Source organism: Mytilus trossulus, chromosome 1 (assembly GCF_036588685.1).
Source record: "Mytilus trossulus isolate FHL-02 chromosome 1, PNRI_Mtr1.1.1.hap1, whole genome shotgun sequence".
NCBI classification, from domain to species: domain Eukaryota; kingdom Metazoa; phylum Mollusca; class Bivalvia; order Mytilida; family Mytilidae; genus Mytilus; species Mytilus trossulus.
Window position 1 is genome coordinate 50,459,923 of NC_086373.1, and position 18,933 is coordinate 50,478,855.

An 18,933-nucleotide genomic window follows, 5' to 3' on the forward strand; every position below is an offset into this window, starting at 1 on the left:
TGGAATTGACATTCACATATGTTTTAATTTACTGGCTTGTTTTTATAAGCTACAAATTTAAAATAATCTCCATTCGACCATTGGAACTGTTTGTGTTATAAATATTTAAACACATTAAAACATATTTAGATAAAAATCGTAAAATAAACTAGAGGCTCTAAAGAAACTGTGTCGCTCACCTTCGTATATGTGCATATTGAATAAAGGACACACGTGGATTCATGACAAAATTGTGTATTGGTGATGTGTTTGTAGATCTTTCTGTACTGATCATTCTTGCTGTTTACAATTATCTCTATCTATAACGAACTTGGCCCAGAAGTTACAGTGGAAAATGTTTTGTACAAATTTACAAAATTTATGAAAATTGTTAAAAATTGACTATAAAGGGCAATAACTCCTTAAGGGCTCAATTGACAATTTTGCTCATGTTGGCTTATTTTTAGGTCTTAATGTACATTATTACTGTTTACAGTTTAACTCTCATCAATAATAATATTCAAGATAATACACAAAAGCTGCAAAATTTTCTTCAAATTAACAATTAAGGGACAGCAACTCAGCAATGGGTATCCTAAATGGTAAAAAAATTTCAGTGCAGATAGATCTTGACAAATTGATTCATTATTTTTTCTTTTTCAGTCTCTTTATAGATAGAATAATAGAATAGAATAGAAATATATCTGAGATTTTAACGGATGTCATTTTCCTTCTAGTCTCGTTAAAACGTTTTGTATCCATGTATCATTATCTGTATTAGTCTAGTTCATTACCATAGAATCAATTATAATGAATGAAAAAGCGGTTTTCTCCTCTCTAATCGATACTGACTTATTCATCAATGTCCCATCGTTACCATTCACCAGTAATTACTGTTATCATTGGTAATATTAATTAACAGTGTAAAAACATGTATTTGAACATCTCCATTTAACAATTAGAAATAACAAGCACTATATATATTGCATATATTATTAGCTATTCTGAAGTTTTTCATACGTTTTTCACAACTGAGTGAGAAAACATTTGAGAGAAAACTATGCGCGTGCGGGATGAATCATCATGCAAATTATGCAGCTGACTGGAAGATGACGATCACCCCATTACTTGTTTAATCACATTAGCAGAAGTTTCTTTGTGTGTGTGTATGTCAATGTACAATAGAATTAGTTGATTTAATCGAATTTTTACATTGCATCGAATAGAACAGGAAAAAGGAACGACTTTGTTGCGTCTGAGTAAGTACATTTTTTACATTATCATACCTAAAACTGTATGTGATTACAAATTTGCATTTAAATGAATATTTACTCTTCTCTTATGTTGATGTTATATTATAGTCTATAACGATGGGCGAATATCCTTTTAACACATATGATATTTAGTACATAGCTATAGATGACAGTGTATCATAACTAAGACGTATGTTCAAATTGCAACATGTAGTATTTCTTTTACATGTACCAAGTAGTTCTTCTAAATGAAAAGATGTATCTATCATATGACAGCGACCGAAATGATCTGACTTCTATTCCAAAAGAAAAAAGGCTGTTCCCCTCCAAAAATATCTCCTAACAAATATTGCTTTTTTCACTACTTATATTAAACTTAAATAACAATGCACGTGTAACTAATCAAAAATATGCTTTCCAAAAGAGGTAACTCACGTCATGATAGAATTTTAAAATATAGGTGAAAATGAATACTAGTATTAAAATAAAAAAAAATGATATTAACATCTAGAATATGTAAGTTATTAGAGGTATACACTAGTATGTATAATACAAAATGCCGGTGAGAACATTTTCGCAACTCGCCGCAAAACATTTGTATTTCAAGACATGAAAAAATGAAGGTTGTAGTTATAATACTTGTGCAAGAAAAATGTTTTGTCTAATCAACAGGAAACTTGTTATTATATCACCGTGAACCTATCGCGTATAAAACTTGTTATTATATCACCGTGAACCTATCGCGTATAAAACTTGTTATTATATCACCGTGAACCTATCGCGTATAAAACTTCTTATTATATCACCGTGAACCTATCGCGTATAAAACTTGTTCAATATCATATTAACCGACAAATGGCGATTTTTCAGCAGTGCAATGTTCTGTCCAATACAGCAACGATACCCACTTATATGATATACTCTATTTCCTTTCACAGAACAACAATAAATATGGTTTTGCCATGAACAGAATGAAACCCCGTAGTGCATCCTCGGGTCGAACTTGATAATCGCGTCCACCAACGTTCACCCGAGCCCAATCATGCATTGGATAATCTTAGTCAAGAATTGCAATACGAGTATGCATTTCAAAGGATGGGATTACCACTCGAACGAATAGTACAACAGATCGATGCCAATGAGATGTAATCAGCGTTTGCCGAAGAGAATGGCCACAATAGACATACGGACATAAAATAACTTCACCGAAAGACCCATTTCTGTTTGTGTTTTGCTGTTTTTTTTCCCTCAATTATCCTGAATGACATTCGTGCATGAAATTTTAGCGCAATCAAATAATCTCGATTTGAAGTACAAAATGAAGGGGTGTTTAAAGACATTGACTACCGTGGAGGATGAGACACCGTCCAACTTGTCCCTCAACTGAAAAAAACTTTATACTACATGTAGCCTTCTTGATTTTTAACGAGTTAAAAAAAAAAGAGCACCAAATAAAATTGGGTTTACTTTGCTAAAGTGATGTATAAATGTGCACATTCAGAGAAAATCTTGATTGAGAAGTAAGCAATAGTAATTTGTTAAAAGTTGTGACAAGAACTGAATTATTGTTGTTGGCTTTAATTCCAGTGTAAATAATTACACAAATATTTAATGTTGGTCCCTGATTGCCCGTTCGGTATAATTTGACATTTGTATATGTCGAGGCAAAATTATTTCAATACAATTTCCCCTGATAGAATCTTTGCCAAATAGTTATTGATTACATTTAATAGCAGTGTTTAGAGATTCAGAAATATACGATGCCAATGAGACTGAGAAAAACACTTTGAAATGTTACGCAGACTATTTATTCGGATGGTAATATGTAATTTAATGTGACTAGGATTTTTTTTTCGAGTTTCTATGATAAGAACTTTTGATTAAACTGTACTGAATGATTGTTCTAAATTCTTTTTAATAATTCCTGTTTCTGGGGTTTAAAATGTCAAATCATTCTAACCCCAGCCTTGATTTTGAACTTTTAGTATCTCAGATTGTAACCATAGGTGTTCTAAGGGGTTTAATTCTGGTCATGGCAATACAATTATATATCGTTCTGAGTAAGGAAATACTAGTAAAATAATGTACACGTTGTTACAATTTCTTATTGGACTGGACATTGTCCTGCTGAAACATCTTCCTCTGTCGGTCATTATATAGGACATTGTACAAGTTTTATACGCGACAGTTTCAGTTGTTTTTAAACACATGTTTTAAATCATAAGGCAGTCACATTTCTTCCAAAGAACAGAAGTGTATACTTTAAGAGTTGCAAGTACATATAATTATGTAGAAACGGATGATTGTGTATAGGTGAATTTTTCTCAAGGAAAATAATTTGAAACAGTATGCATTGTATGTCAACCCATTTAGTAAAGTATCTCATCCGTCGCAGCCAGTTGTGTAATTTTCGATGTATTCTATATATTTATGTAAAAATACATTTCAAGTTCGTCCGCTGTATGGTAATCTTGATTAATCAGCTGAAAATTATGCTAATAGCAATAAATTAGAGGATTATAATGACACTCGATTGAATAACACTGTTTAATGGCGCTATTTAATGGCTACTTATTACATTTTTAAATACGTGGCGAGATCTACATCTATGTCATCAAGATAAAAGGTTCTCATCAAAGTGGATAGCAGATTCAATATACATCTGCGTATTGTTCTTTTAGATTACCTTCACCTGTTCATTTGATATACATTATTTGATGAGAAAATCGCAACCTTGCATTTAAACATTATAGTCCTTGGTTTGAAACCAGTTCGTGATAAATATGCAATTAAACATTTTTTTAAAGGAAAATGAATATGTACGAAAACACGATATCTTAAAAAAGAAATTCGATGATATTGAGTGGGTGAATACATGACGTAACTTATTTACTTCTTTTGTGATGCTTGTTTAAGACCTATTTTGACAATATATGCTACAAAAAGGCGGAAGATATCAAATCTCACAAGTCGAACAGAGACCTTGGCTGCTAACTTTAAGTAAAAAAAAAACAACATAGGAAAAACAAAGAAAGGACAAACTATAGTTAACATAACACTACACACTAAAACTAACTTTTCAAATCAAAATAAAGCAAACAAAATGTCATGAAGTTGCAGAACTATCCGTCACATGTATCCAGAAAAAATGGTCACGTATCCAGATTAAACAACCGTGACAATAAAGCATTAGTTTTCTTGATTCATTCTCAGTGGCTCTTAACATACTTGAAATTCGTCCAGTATGTGTGCAGAATCTAGATTTAAAAAAAAAGTTATTTATTGATTTATATATTTTAAACGATCGTGTATATCTTATTTATATAATGTATGTTATTAGATTTAACAGCTTACTTTGCACATTGTCTAAATAAAGTTTATGATACTAAACCTCTTTAAAATTTAAACCGTCTCTCAGTAGAAGACATGCATTCAGTACTTTAAATGTATAATTGAAAAAGCACGACCAACTTAACCAGTTGAAATAGTGGTGGAACGGGTGCATATTCTCGAACTAAATTTACGGTAACATAAAGGTAAACTCATGTATGTTTGATGCATTCAATGTTCAGTTTATTATCTGAGAGACTATAATAAGAAACAAACCAAAAAGTGTGAATGAATAGATTTACTGTTGTGTGATTAATGTCCAGTGACAAATACTTCATTTATATGCAGGTCGAAAACAAACTAACAATAAATACTATAAACACGTTGTTTCACAATTGATTCGACGGGATGAAATTAAAGACATGCATTCAAGACAGACATTTAGGCTGTCACTTGAAAGCAGAGATTTTGCAATTTGATTGGGCTAGACAGCTTGCGAAAATAAACACGCTGACGGTATATTTACCACGTGAAGGGTTGTTCCAAGGGTTCTTTCATATGCAGAAAGCTTGCATAAACTATGTGCATCGTACTAATCAGAGAGTTAATGCAAGAAACCTTTAACGTGCGGAAAATTGTCAAATATCTTATATATACGTACAACTCAGAGTCGTTGCAAGGGTTCTTGCCTTTTCCGTGCAGAAAGCTTGTAAAAACCATGTGTATACGGACCACTTTGAGAGCATACTCTTTTTCTCGCGGCATTGGATTGAGTGATACACTTTTAACGTGTTGAAATCTTATAACATATCGACATACATAAAAGGTATTAGGAAACAGTACATAGGAAAAGTATTGCCAAACATCATTGTTTTACGTCTTCGTGCTGAAACTTTGTTTTCTGGTAACGACGGTGGTATTTTATATATGGTGTCTTTATTTTTTTAACATAATATTATTCGGCTATGCGTTCGATCGATGTTTGCCCACCTCTCTATGTATGTCACAGCTACCTTTATTTTATTGAAATTCTCAAAAAAGTCTTATTTATCTCCGTGATTGACTTGTGTGGTTCCCTTGAGAAAAATGAACTTTAACATTAACTGCAAACATAATATTTTAGGGGGAGAGGGGGGGAAATGTAGTTACCTAAAATGGCCATATTTTTGACAGTTACAGAGCTTTAGAAATCTCTGATTACCAGAATTTCATATATACCCCTGGTGATTCTGACCCAACATCATACTAATCAAGGAGGTTATATAAGCCTACTTGATCATATCATCTTTATTTATTGCATAACAAGTTTTGCATCTGTTATTATATTAGATCCGATTATTTTTTGGGAGATTACAATACATGATAGACTTATCCGCATCAGCAAACATGACTAGCAGTGGTTTGCTTTTATATCCATCAACTAATCCTAAACAAGTGACTGGAGGGATTTTCAGATGACGAGAACAGGGGGTTTGAATTTTTGAATTCTTCTCGCAGTTTGTCACTTGAGTCAATAAAGAAAATAGAATTGAATTTAGAACACTATTTTTCTATATTTGATATATACAGTCAAATCTGACAATTATATATTCAGAAAGGAAAATTGTTGTCAATAGTTTATCTATATTGCGTTATTTAAGTGCATAATGCGTATGTCTCGCAGTTTGTCACTTGAGTCAATAAAGAAAATAGAATTGAATTTAGAACACTATTTTTCTATATTTGATATATACAGTCAAATCTGACAATTATATATTCAGAAAGGAAAATTGTTGTCAATAGTTTATCTATATTGTGTTATTTAAGTGCATAATGCGTATGCACTGCTGTTATGAACATTTGAGCAGATTTGTCATATAAAATGTAGAAACAAATGCTGTTTATTTATTATAATATCATTCAAAAGACGTATACTGTTGTTCTTTTTGCTACTTCGTTTATAACTGGCAGTCATTATTTTGTCACTTATATATCCTTAAACACAGATGTTAATACCCTGCGGTTGCCCCAAATTTTTTTAAGTATAATGTGTTCTGAACATAAGTTGATAATTATTAAAAATTAGTACACTAATTCTATAATCTCAATCAAAGAAATTTAACAACGAGAACCTTTTGAAATTGCATTATAGATTTCAAATTTTTTTTTTTTTTTTTTTTTTAATATGATTTGTTATTATTTCAGACATTACTCGAGTCTATATATATAACCAAAGATTTATAATTTCCTAAAATAAAAAAAACAACTGCATGCATAAAACTCGAACCAGCTAATGTATACAACCACTTACTCTTAACTAAAATGACAATAGTCAGTATCTACGGCTACGACTTACAAAGGATTTGTATAACCATTTATTGAAAAGTGGGGGGGATTTATTTTGCAGTTTATCTATCGTTTTCATCTGCTGCTTCTCATGGCTTTTTTCCGAGGCTTATCAACACTTTTGTAGACAATTATATCCTGCATTTTGTGTTGCAGACTATTCATTTCAATGAAATCGTGTGCAAATTTATTTTTCAACTTTTACCCCCCCCCTTCTCCCCCGTAAATCATTTTAGTTTATTACTAGTTACTGTTTGTTATGCTGAATAATAATGCTTGTGTTTAGTTCTTCATCTTCATTTCGTATATTAACACAAGACACCTAGCTACCTTGATTAAATTATTTTCTTTTTTGGAAGTGAGGGTTGCAGATTGTCCCCATATTCTCAAGGTTAAAAAAATCCTATTTTTCTAAAGGAGGAAACCTTTCACATATTTGTTGGTTTGACCTAAACAATCGTTATTTCACTATTTGTAATTTCGTCATGAGTTCAGATTTCCCTTATAATAACCAAAGAAAATAGATCAGCTAAAATTCTAGTATGAACACTGCACAACACATGAACAAATTGCATCATTACCGATGTTTCTAAAAAACCTTTTAGTCTTCGTATTATACAGTCTTAATAAACTGAATATCATGCTGGAGTAATATTGATCTTAACCACGTCTCTTACAACTTCATCTGCATTAATCAATTCACAGAAGTCCGAAAGCCAGACAATTTTATTATATTCCAATAATGGAACGATAAATATCCCAAACACAACACAGCCTCATTACTGAAAAACCGGTCCAGCTAATAAATATAATAATGTTACATTAGGAGATTCAATTTGTCAGCGTTATTAACGTGTAGTCGAGCCATACAGTCCTTTCGTGTCTTGTTTTTGAAAAAGAGGCGCCGCGAAACGCATGCTAATGTAATTTGGATGATCGATCTCGTGAAATGTTTAACTTTTAAAAACAAAGTTGCAAAAAATCCTAATCCGTATAAAGTTATTGTATTGTCGATGTGGGAAAGTAATTTGGTTTCAATATGTCAGTAATTTTATATCCATAGTCTTAAAAATATTAGCGTCGAGCAAGGTGGTTAACATTTCTGAAATCAAAGCATTAACAAACAATCGAATTTTCCAAACACCGAAGAGACAGATATAATATAGAAGTTATAGACGTCTTTATTGAAAATATGAGCGAGTCGACTTGTATGCATTTTGGAATACGTATATGCATGCCAGTCAAATAGCACATATATGCATGACCCATACAAATCTATGGTACAAGCCTGTGTTTCAGGACGATATAAATTTGGTAGGGTGTGCCATTTTTGCCTAAAAAAACGTAACCATTTTAATATAACATTCACTGAAATTTAGTACCTATAAATATATAAATATTTAAGAAAGAATGACCTATACTTATATACAATATCTAGAATATGACGTTAAAACGTTATTGAAGATCAAATCAGGAGACAAAATTTCCGGGGTTCATTTTGGAACTTATTTGAAAGGTGAAATTAATAATTGACTATTAACAATGTAAGATTCTCAATAGCATATTTATAAGTAAGTAAGTAAGTAAGTAAGTAATTTTTATTGGTTTAAAATCCAAAATTACAGGATTGATACCAAGACAATACAAATTTGTTATACACAAACATACAAACATATATATCATACCAAATTTATAAACATTATATGATATTTATATGATATGTAGATTATACCCCAAATCAATATACAGTTTTCAAACGTAAATGCATTTCAATATAGGATGTCATTAAAAAGGAGGGTCATTCTTATATAAAATCTCGCCAAATTATGACCCATATTTTTGGCACATCCCCGTATACCCAATAATTGGAAGTTACCCCCCCCCCCCCGTGGTTTTCAAAGCTTATTCTTCTAATATATATATGCTTTGAAAGTATGTATGTCACAGTGCTGTGTTATTACTGTTGTAGACATGAGTCTTGGCCCTTTTACCTTCATGGATAAAGGAGGCAATTCCTTTACGATAAATGAAAAAAAGTTTTGATCGTGACAGACATTGCCACATGAAAAATAAACTGTGAACGATTCAAGCGTTAATTGTCCAATTTTCACCCACTTTAAGTGACCAGAGGTGACACTTTTATCATAACGTAGATATAAATATCCTAATAGTATAAGATTGAATACTGAATGGAATTAATCATGTGATAAACTGACATATTTTTGCTACAGGCACTGTAGGTTTGTTAAATTATTATATTGAAAGCAATATTTTCTTGGTAGCATTATTAATAGGCTCCACCAGATGATAACGATCGATCTATCGATCAAACGATGAAAAAATGACATCTGTTGAATTCAGCGCCTACAGCTATAGTGAATTGTAAGGTTTATATAGCAATCCATAACTATTTGGGATTAGGACATTGATACATTATAAAGATTTCGTTTAAGGTAAGGCATGCTTGGATATTTGATATATGCAAAACTTAAAAGATAGAAGAAAAGAGGGAAATCGCTTATAAATTTACGCAAAATCGTAATGATATAGATCTATGTCGTTATTATATATAGGAAATGTCCACATGATATACATGTAAGCATATCTGCTGTTTAAGAACTTTTTAATGCATGCAGTTTCAAGAAGTGTGTTTCTACCTCTACATATTGTATCAGAAATAAATTGAAAAAAAAACTTTATAGATTTTATGGATTTGCTTTAATCAAGAATGCTCAAAACCGAATATTACATCAAGGCCTCGTTGGTGTTGAAAACAAGTGTATTAACCGCTTGAACCGTCTGGCCGAAGGAAATGGACGCAAAGTTTTCGTCAAAGTTTGATGTTGTTGAGTTGAAGTGTGTACGCTATTTTAAGATTTGCTTTGCATCCACTTTTTGTTTGTCGATAGTTTGAAATTTTACAATACTCATTTTTCGCCAATTTTTTCTTGGCTTCTGTTTGGAAGGGAACGATCAGATATGTCTGGAGGTTGATAGTAATGAGTTGAAGCGACAAGCAATATTTACACATATGCCGTGCAACCAATTCCATTTTGTTACACTCATTGTACAGGGAACATTTTACTCTTTAAACATTACATCATTGAAAGTACTTTATTGAAGTGCTATTGTTTTTGGATATAAGTTCATCAGTTATGCTTCAGTTTATGTTACTTCATGTGTGCAAAGCCCGTATGGGTCTTGATTGCAAAACATATACGGTTTGAAATGTAAAATATAGCTCAGACAAAATCATCCGCTTCTTCTCTCGGTATTTTCTCTTACTGTATTAAAAAATATTTTGTATAATATTATTGTCTCGTTTGTTCTGAAAGTGGTCTGAGATAGTTGACACTGGGGTATAGCAACCAAACGATCAATCTTGAATCGGTAGAAAGAATTTTGTAAAGTGAACACTTAAGCGTAAGAAGAAGGAAGTGATATGGTCATGTTGTGGTCTGTTGCCAAGTTAATATTAATGTTGGTGTTATGTAAAACACTTAAACTAAAACACTTCAAAGAGAACATGGACACTTAAAATGTACTTGATTAACTTTAGTGATGGAAGGAAGACAAGAACACTCATGTAACACGTGTCAAAAATCCTGAAAGTTTAATCCGGCAGTAGACTGTATATAAATCTAAACATCTGACTTTCTTACATTGTTCGATATCCTAGCTGATGGTATCATGTGACCAATGCTATTGTTTTCTTTACCACCCTTCATGGTTTCCGAGTGGGCACTTTACAATCAGCTGTTGTAATAAATATTATATTCTTTTCAAATATTGGCAGTGATAAAAAAAAATAAAAAATGTAGTATTGTATTATTCCTGAATATTTCTGCATTTAGAACTTATTTGACAAATGAACTTCTTTTCCTAGACGCAGGAAACGCAATCCGGCAGAAGACTATATTTAAATCTTCACAACCGACTGTTCCCTAGACTTGCTACATGTCCCTTCCTAATTATGTTTTCTCTTTTTTTCAATTTTGCCCCTCTAATAATTTTACTGCTATAACTAGGAGATTACAATTATACTGCCATCTGCAGGAGGAAGGCCTTTCTCCAAGGGCAATCAGTAGGCTGGCACTTATCAGTAAACATATAAATTAGTAAGAGAGAAATAATAGAAAGGGAATTGTAGCAAGTCTAACTGTTCCCCAATGTACCATATCCTAATGTAACGATATGACCAAGGATATTTTTACATATTCACCCTTCGTGGTGTATGTGAGAGTCAATTATATATTCGTTCCTGTCCTTACAAAATGCAACATTGAATAATTTTTCTATTATACCTTTTATTTCGTTGAGAACGAACCCTTGTAATATTTCTTCAAGTGGAATTTAAAGTACAGAATATTTCTTCCATTTAGAATAACATTATAAAGATGATAAAGGAACTTCTGTGTACAAGACACTGGAATGACAATTTATTGAACAGTACCGAAAAATCGCGTTTTGTCGGATTTTTTTATTTTTTTTTATTATATAAATAGTTATTAATAGTCCTTCATTTCCCTCAACAGGAAGATACATATCTGTGTATTATTCTGATTTATCTCGTATAATCTGCTTGTATTATTTATCAGACTGACACATGTTATTATAACGTGCATGGTGCTGTTACTTTTTGAAATATTTTATTTTTAGTGACAGGGATATTTTCTTTTGATCATCTTTTTTATAGCTACATTTTAAGTGGATGACAATTTTATGCATTTTTCAGAAGTGTATTGGTCGTGTGCTGGACTTACGAGCCTAGGGCTTTCTACCTGAAGGACACGTTAATAAACGAGGTATGTCATAATAGAGATCATACACGAGAAATGTGATGGCTTAAAAGGTCGTCATAAGTATAAACTTATGCTATAACACACGACAAGCCAAGTGTACATGTTTTATAATATCTATATGGACTGATAAATGCACAGCTTGTAAGTTAATTTACATTTTTAATATACATATACATATCAACATGTAGACGTAGCAACTAGTTACTTTAATTGCATATGATATAATTTTACATGAAGATAAAAATATTTCAAGTACATTTATTTCAAAAGGTTCATGAAGTGAAGTTTCGTGAATCCGTTAATTAGTACTCAGGTGCACTTTGTTTAAATGTATTTAAAATGCCAGTGAAACGTTTATCATATACATGCACGTATTAGATATGCATATATATTATATGTATTTGAAAAATAATACAGTTACTAAGAAATTAGGGGGCACACGCATCATTCAACCTTGGCTCTGGTCTAGATCTAATTACACTGCAAGATGTCATCGATTTCTTGAAATTTCAATTTTCTTGAAAAGATCTTGTCAATGATTTAAGAAAGAAGGTACACCCTCCTCCCGCCCCCCTTAAATAAAAAAGGATTGATACAGTTTTTTGTTTTGTTATTTTTTCTAAATAAAGAAGTATATACCATCTCTTCTAGCAACTTTAACTGAGCATGCTATGAAAGAAGACTACAATAAAAAAAAAATGTTATGAGTCGAAAGGAAAATTTATAATAAACAAGCAAAAACAATTGAAAGAAAATGTGTATTTATAGTTTTGATAGTAACTTTTGATTGGGTAATCGTTGGTTTGCCTAATGTCCAGTGTCAAATATGTCTTGTATTCAGGACGACAGTGCATGCAAACTTCAAGTTGAATTCGTTTATGATGTTTCTTTTACTAATATTTATAGGTTAAAACTTCCATATATGAAATGTTGGTGTGTTTTTAGTAAAAATCAGAAAAAAAAATGCCCGTCAGTATCCAATGTCTATGTTATGCGCCCCCATGCTCTTTGAACTGTCTAGTCACGTGAATCGTACAGGAAATGCTGTCCTTGTAAGAATTTAACCACTTCCTTATCAAACTAAGATAAATATCAGACTGTTATCATTTCTTTCGAGTCTTATTGTAATTGGCAACTTGAAAATAAATCTATTTGCATTTACACCTTTAAGTGCTAGACTAAAACATCCCGTAGATCGCAAACCAAATATCACAAACAACAACAGATTATAAAAAAGATTTAATGATGTACTTAGGTAAAATTAGACTAATCTAGACTATTAGTCCGAAGAGCATTAGTTAAGAAACAAAATAAGCTAAAAATAATAATAGGTAATAAACATAAACTGATTGCTGTTTGCCATAAGAAAGCTCTATGAATTCTATTTATTGTTACATTTTTTTATTTTATTTTAAGATTAGATATGTCGAAGCGAAAAGAAAAAGGTTCGAAGCAACAAGACCCTGTCACAGGATCAGACATGTTGAGTAATGGTTTCCATGGCTACAAAGAAGGATATGAAAAGTTGGAAAAGATTGGCGTTACACAGCGTAACCGGGATTTTTTCAATAAGATATTCGTTCCTGTGTTCCTGATGGTATCAACACCTAATTTTGTCATGTTGTTATGGTACACAGCTACAAAACACAAAGGAAGTTACGGGAACATGGTTTATTCAATTAGCCAGGCATCAACGTTGGACTCTCTAAGGGAGTTGTGGGGAGATGTTCATATTTGCAGCAACTTCGCTCTTTCTGTTGTGTTTGGTTATTGCATCTGGGCATTATTACTGATGAAATGTTTGCCAGGAAAGCTAGTCAAAGGTCCAATTACTCCAAAAGGAAACACTCCAGTTTACAAAGATAATGGATTCTCGCATTATGTCGTTACCATGACTACTTTATTTCTTTTGACCGTCATTCTTAAGACGTATAACTTATCACCATCTGTAGTTTATGATAACTTTGGTGACATTCTCGGAACATTGAATGTTTTAAGTGCTATATTTTGCATCTTTCTGTACATCAAAGGTCTATATTCACCGTCTTCAACTGATTGTGGGTCCTCTGGAAACATTATATTTGACTATTACTGGGGAACCGAACTCTATCCTCGTGTACTTGGATTTGACATCAAGGTCTTCACTAACTGTAGATTTGGAATGACAATTTGGGCCGTGCTTGTTTATATTTATGCTTTAAAGAGCTACGAACTTCATGGATTTGTTGACAGTATGATCGTATCAGCAATTTTGCAATTGGCATATATCACAAAGTTCTTTTGGTGGGAAGCAGGATATTTGAGCACCATAGACATCATGGTTGACCGCGCTGGATATTATATATGTTGGGGATGCTTAGTATACGTACCTTCTTTGTATGCCTCAGTAAGCCTCTATCTGGTAAACAACCCCGTTTATCTTGGTAGGTTCTGGTCGACATTTATTTTAACCTGTGGACTATTGTCGATCTCCGTGAATTATTTCGCAGACTGGCAGAAACAGCGCGTGCGATCAGCAGACGGAGATTGTCTTATTTGGGGAAAGAAACCGAACATCATTAGAGCCAAGTATACGCTTGAAGACGGACAAGAGAAGGAAAGTATACTTCTAACCTCCGGATGGTGGGGACTTTCTCGCCATTTCCACTACATACCTGAGATTTTGTTAGCCTTGTTCTGGACATTACCAGCAGGATTTGAGAACTTCATGCCATTTTCTTACGTCATCTTCCTCACTATACTCCTGACGCACCGTAGCTTCCGAGACGACGACAAATGCAGTTCCAAGTATGGCCCCTTCTGGATGGACTATTGCGAGCGAGTACCACACAGAATTGTTCCGTATTTATTTTAGTGTAATGCTTTTAACTATTAGTTAGCTTAAGGTTTTATAACTGTTGGAATTTGTTGTATAAGCGATAGATTTTTTAAGAGATATTTACGAAGCTATTCACTTTTGCCAAAAGCGTCTTGTTTAATATACAAGACACTTTTATATTTGTGCTTTGTTATATGTCAAGAGTTAAGTTGTGATATATGGCAGCAGGATTTTATATAACCAGAGATTTTTTTCTTCCAACCTCAATACCAAAGTCACATTACAACGAAATTGAATAATTTAATATATCTAATGGAAATGAAACGTGATCTGGCATTATACAAGTAATTCGTTAGATGATTAATCTGTGATGAGAAAAAAACTATGTATCATCAGCTAACATTGACAGTCCATACATCTCTCTTCGTCTAATCAAATAACTGCAGAAGCGTTTTAAGATATAATCAACAAATTCAACCTTTTCTGTCATTGACTTTGCATTAGTGGCTATAAACTTAAAAGTTTAAAGGAATTTTAATCAAAATGGCATATTGTTTTAGTCAGGAAAATAACTCGATGCTTTTGAAATTAGAGTATCAAGCTTGATTAGACCTAGTTTGATTAGACATATAAACTATTAGAATAATCAGCTTTAATCATGAAATTGTTAATTCACATAAAGATTCTGAAGTAATTGAAGATTTAAAGCTGGTTCAAGAAGTCGAGATGGGAGAAAAAGCTTGCTGCTATCTTCCTAGCGTAAACTTGTTCATATTTACTATGAAAACTGATTGTACCATTTTAAATATAAAGAAAGGGCAGAGTCCGAGTCCAAACCTGTAGTTTTTTATGTGCTTTGTATTGCTATGTCTTGCCATCAGGCTATTAGATTGTGTTATTATTTATAACGGTATCTCATGAGTATGAACTTGTGAACTGTATATAAATAATGGTCATAATGACGACCTTCATTCATGTATATCCTTGGTAAGAAGTAGGAGATATTGAGAGCACAAATTTCCACTATTTTTTTCACAAGCTGTTCAATACTTATTAACAAATGCTTATGCATGGCTTCAAACTGCAATTTTGAGATAGTTTGACAAATTTTTAGTATCTTTTACTACATCTTTTTTAACAAACTCTTTTTGAATTTTCTTTATTATCAGAAATGATTTTTTTAATACTTTGCTGACGAAATAAAATCAAGAGGCTATTCAATGTCATGCAATTTTGACTTTAAGAAAATGTCAAATGGGATGATGATTTTCCATAGTTCAATCTATTTGCAATACGTTTTAAAGGATGAAACATAATCCTTAATATTTCATATTTACAACCAAGATATATATAAGTCAAAGGTCTGATACCATTTAGAAGGAACTTTTTTTAAAGCCCTGATATCCTGTATTTTATTGAAATATCCACTAAAAGCATGTCCCCAGAGTGTTTTTGGAAAAGCAACAATGAAACTGAATTTTTAAGGGCCAAAAACTCTGTAAACATCATATGCCAATAACGGCCAATGATTGGGTTGTATACAAAGGAGGAAAAGGGATAAACCAATTGTAATCTACATTTTTAGTGCCATAATTGATTATTGTTGTGTTCTTTATTATTTTTGTATATATTATTTTTGTCAATTTTTTTATATTGAAAAAACCATGTGCATTATATAAATTAAAGCATGCACACATCAGGTAATTTGCGATTTTAGGTATTTTAAGTCTAATCATTGCTCAAAATTTGTCACTGTATGTTTGAGATTTAAGGACACAAATAGACCTATGACGACAGTATATTCCGAGGTCTATGCAATTGTGAGATTTTCTAATGTATTTTCATCGTTTTAATGTACTTGTGTAGATCGACGTACTACAATTCCCTGTTTTTGAAACGAAAACATTATCCAAGAAGAAAAATGTTCCTTACCGAACATACATTTTTTAGCCCTAATGAAATGAAATCGTCAGAGACAATAATTAATGAAATGTTTTATACACTAATAAATGTTTCACATACTTATAAGTATACTTGTGAAATGGAATGTATAAAGAATGTCGCGAATGTAAATATTTATATATTTATCGATCAAGTGTAATGTATTATGTTTGCGTCTGCTTGAAAACAAGGAGATGATCGAAATACTCAAAGGAATTTTAAAAGATAAAAGAATCGAATAGGAAACTCCTGTAACTGATATGGTCATCAGTTTGAGACAAATAAGGTTTAGCAACTCTAATGATCTGCCATTCAGTTTTCTGTATGAAAACAAAGGTACTTTGTTGTCTAAATGTAACATATTGCAATGATACTTATATACATTTATACTACAAAAAAGTATGAGAACGATTTTACATAACATTTATTAAGGTCGTACAGAAAAGTCTGGTTTAATTTTTAGTGTGAAGAAAAATACTCATAACCGGATTGCCAAATGTTTGTATCAATAAAGTGTGTTGTGGTATTCTTTGAATAAGCTCAATAAAGTTAAGTTTATATCCTTTTTATTTATTTATCTGCCTTTGAATGCCGGGAAAAAACCATGTGCTGAACATGACAAATATAATACTTAAATGTATATGACAGATGGTATAACTTATATTGAAATCAATACAACAACAATCATCTATAATATGCATGCAACTGCAGCCAAGCGTAAATATGTTAATGAGAATAAAATCGTGTTTTTGGTATTGCTATTTTGCCCAAGGTGTTCAAGAGCGTTCATACAAATGAAAAAAGAGAGATGTAGGCAATGAGACAGCATCTAAGCAGCTACAAAACAGTTGTCTTCAACAATAATATATTTCTAATATTTTGCCAAGCTATGACGTCGTTAAAACAAATACATAGGAGATGTACTGATTGAGCTTTGAATAAGTATTTAGCATATAATGCGAGTACTCTTATATCTCTACTTTGTGTCTGACGTATTTTTGATGTGGTTTATACCGGCATGATGTGTCAATTATGCCCTTTCAAACTGATTTTAGTGACATGTATTTCCTCTGTTTTGCACTTATAGTCATGATGTCCAAATTGTGTTGTGGCTTCCAACAGGAGCATGTAACCCAGTGGAGAATATGGTTGCTGTTAGTTATATTGATAACTTCCGATATTGTTTACGCACAAATCAGGTATAACTTACCAAAAGAGAATGAGCCAAAAAGGAAATCTACCCGTAACTAGTACTTTCGATATCTACGTTTGAGATTTTTGCAGATTTTGGAAATGGGAAAGATGTCAGAGACAACAACCCTACAAAAGCAGAAAACAGCCGAAAGCCACCGATGGGTCTTCAACACATCAATGCCCTACCGAAAGCGTGCTTCAGCTGGCCCATAAACAAAAATATGTACTAGTTCCGTGATAATAGACGTCATACTATAAACTATAAAACATTAAAATGAACTAAAATTAAAAATCATACAAGATTAATTAAGGCCAGAGTCTGCTGACTTTAGACATGCGCTAAAAAACGGTGGGGTTGAACATGTTTGGTGATATCAATACTCCCTAATAAATCTAGCCATAGTAGAAAAACAAACACACAATGCACAGTCAACTCAGTTTAAAAGAAGTCTAATCCAATCTCAGAATATGTAACAAAAGAAACTAATGCGTGTGATTATTGCTTTCTTATTTTTCTATTTTCTTTCAACTTGGATAAAATAATAACATTGACTTCCTCATAACAGCATATTTAGTTTTCCATAGCTCTTCAATGGTGTTCTTACTATTAGTATACTTATACAAAGCTACACGACTTAGAGCATGTAAATACACCCACATGACTGATTTAACATGAAGTTCTATAGAGATTGATTCGAACGTTTTAGCACGCCTGACAAGGACATCCGAGAAGAAACCATTGAAACTGTTGATATTTCCGGCGGAAGTCCTTGTCGGACCGGAAAACATTGGAATCATGTTTCCAAGCAAGCGAGAGAAAAAAAACATGTAATAAAAACAATCAGTTTTGTAAATGGTCATTCTTAGACTTTATTTGGTTCAGGGTTGTGGAAAATTAAATATTATATTATGATTCTGTCAAAAAAGCAAATCTAACTCACAGTACGTTTATTTTGAATATAGTATTGACAAATGCTTTAAGAGAGAGTTGTCAGTCATATCACATCTTTTTATATCAATTTAACTTTGAGAAGTTGACGGGAAAATATAATTGTTATAATTGAAATGTCTCAGTAAACAATATTGTTCTATAATAGATACACAATCCCCTGAGAAAAAAATTATATGCTCTCTCATTAGCAACACAAAACAATATTAATCAAAGTGCTAACGCACTGCGCACTGTTTACTCTGAAATTTAACTCTAAAAGTCTAAAGACCTGAAGTTTAACATGTAAACGATACCGATTTCCACTATTTTCCAAAGGAGAGCAGATGAAGTGAAATTCAT

At 32.2% G+C, this 18,933-nt stretch overlaps 1 protein-coding gene across 4 annotated transcripts; it reads left to right on the forward strand.

The window, feature by feature from the left end:
- The first annotated feature begins 967 nt into the window (after positions 1 to 967).
- On the forward strand, positions 968 to 17,008 carry LOC134726546 (uncharacterized). 4 transcript variants are annotated; one of them, XM_063590963.1, is made up of 3 exons: positions 968 to 1,238; positions 11,623 to 11,692; positions 13,106 to 17,008. In XM_063590963.1, exon 3 carries the CDS (start codon positions 13,113 to 13,115, stop codon positions 14,541 to 14,543), a length of 1,431 nt encoding a protein of 476 aa, XP_063447033.1. In that variant the 5' UTR covers positions 968 to 1,238; positions 11,623 to 11,692; positions 13,106 to 13,112; the 3' UTR covers positions 14,544 to 17,008. The 4 variants fall into 4 exon arrangements, with proteins under 4 accessions (XP_063447033.1, XP_063447028.1, XP_063447040.1 ...); XM_063590958.1 differs by lacking the exon at positions 968 to 1,238 and adding an exon at positions 9,105 to 9,340; XM_063590970.1 differs by lacking the exon at positions 968 to 1,238 and adding an exon at positions 9,462 to 9,482.
- The last annotated feature ends 1,925 nt before the right edge of the window (positions 17,009 to 18,933 follow it).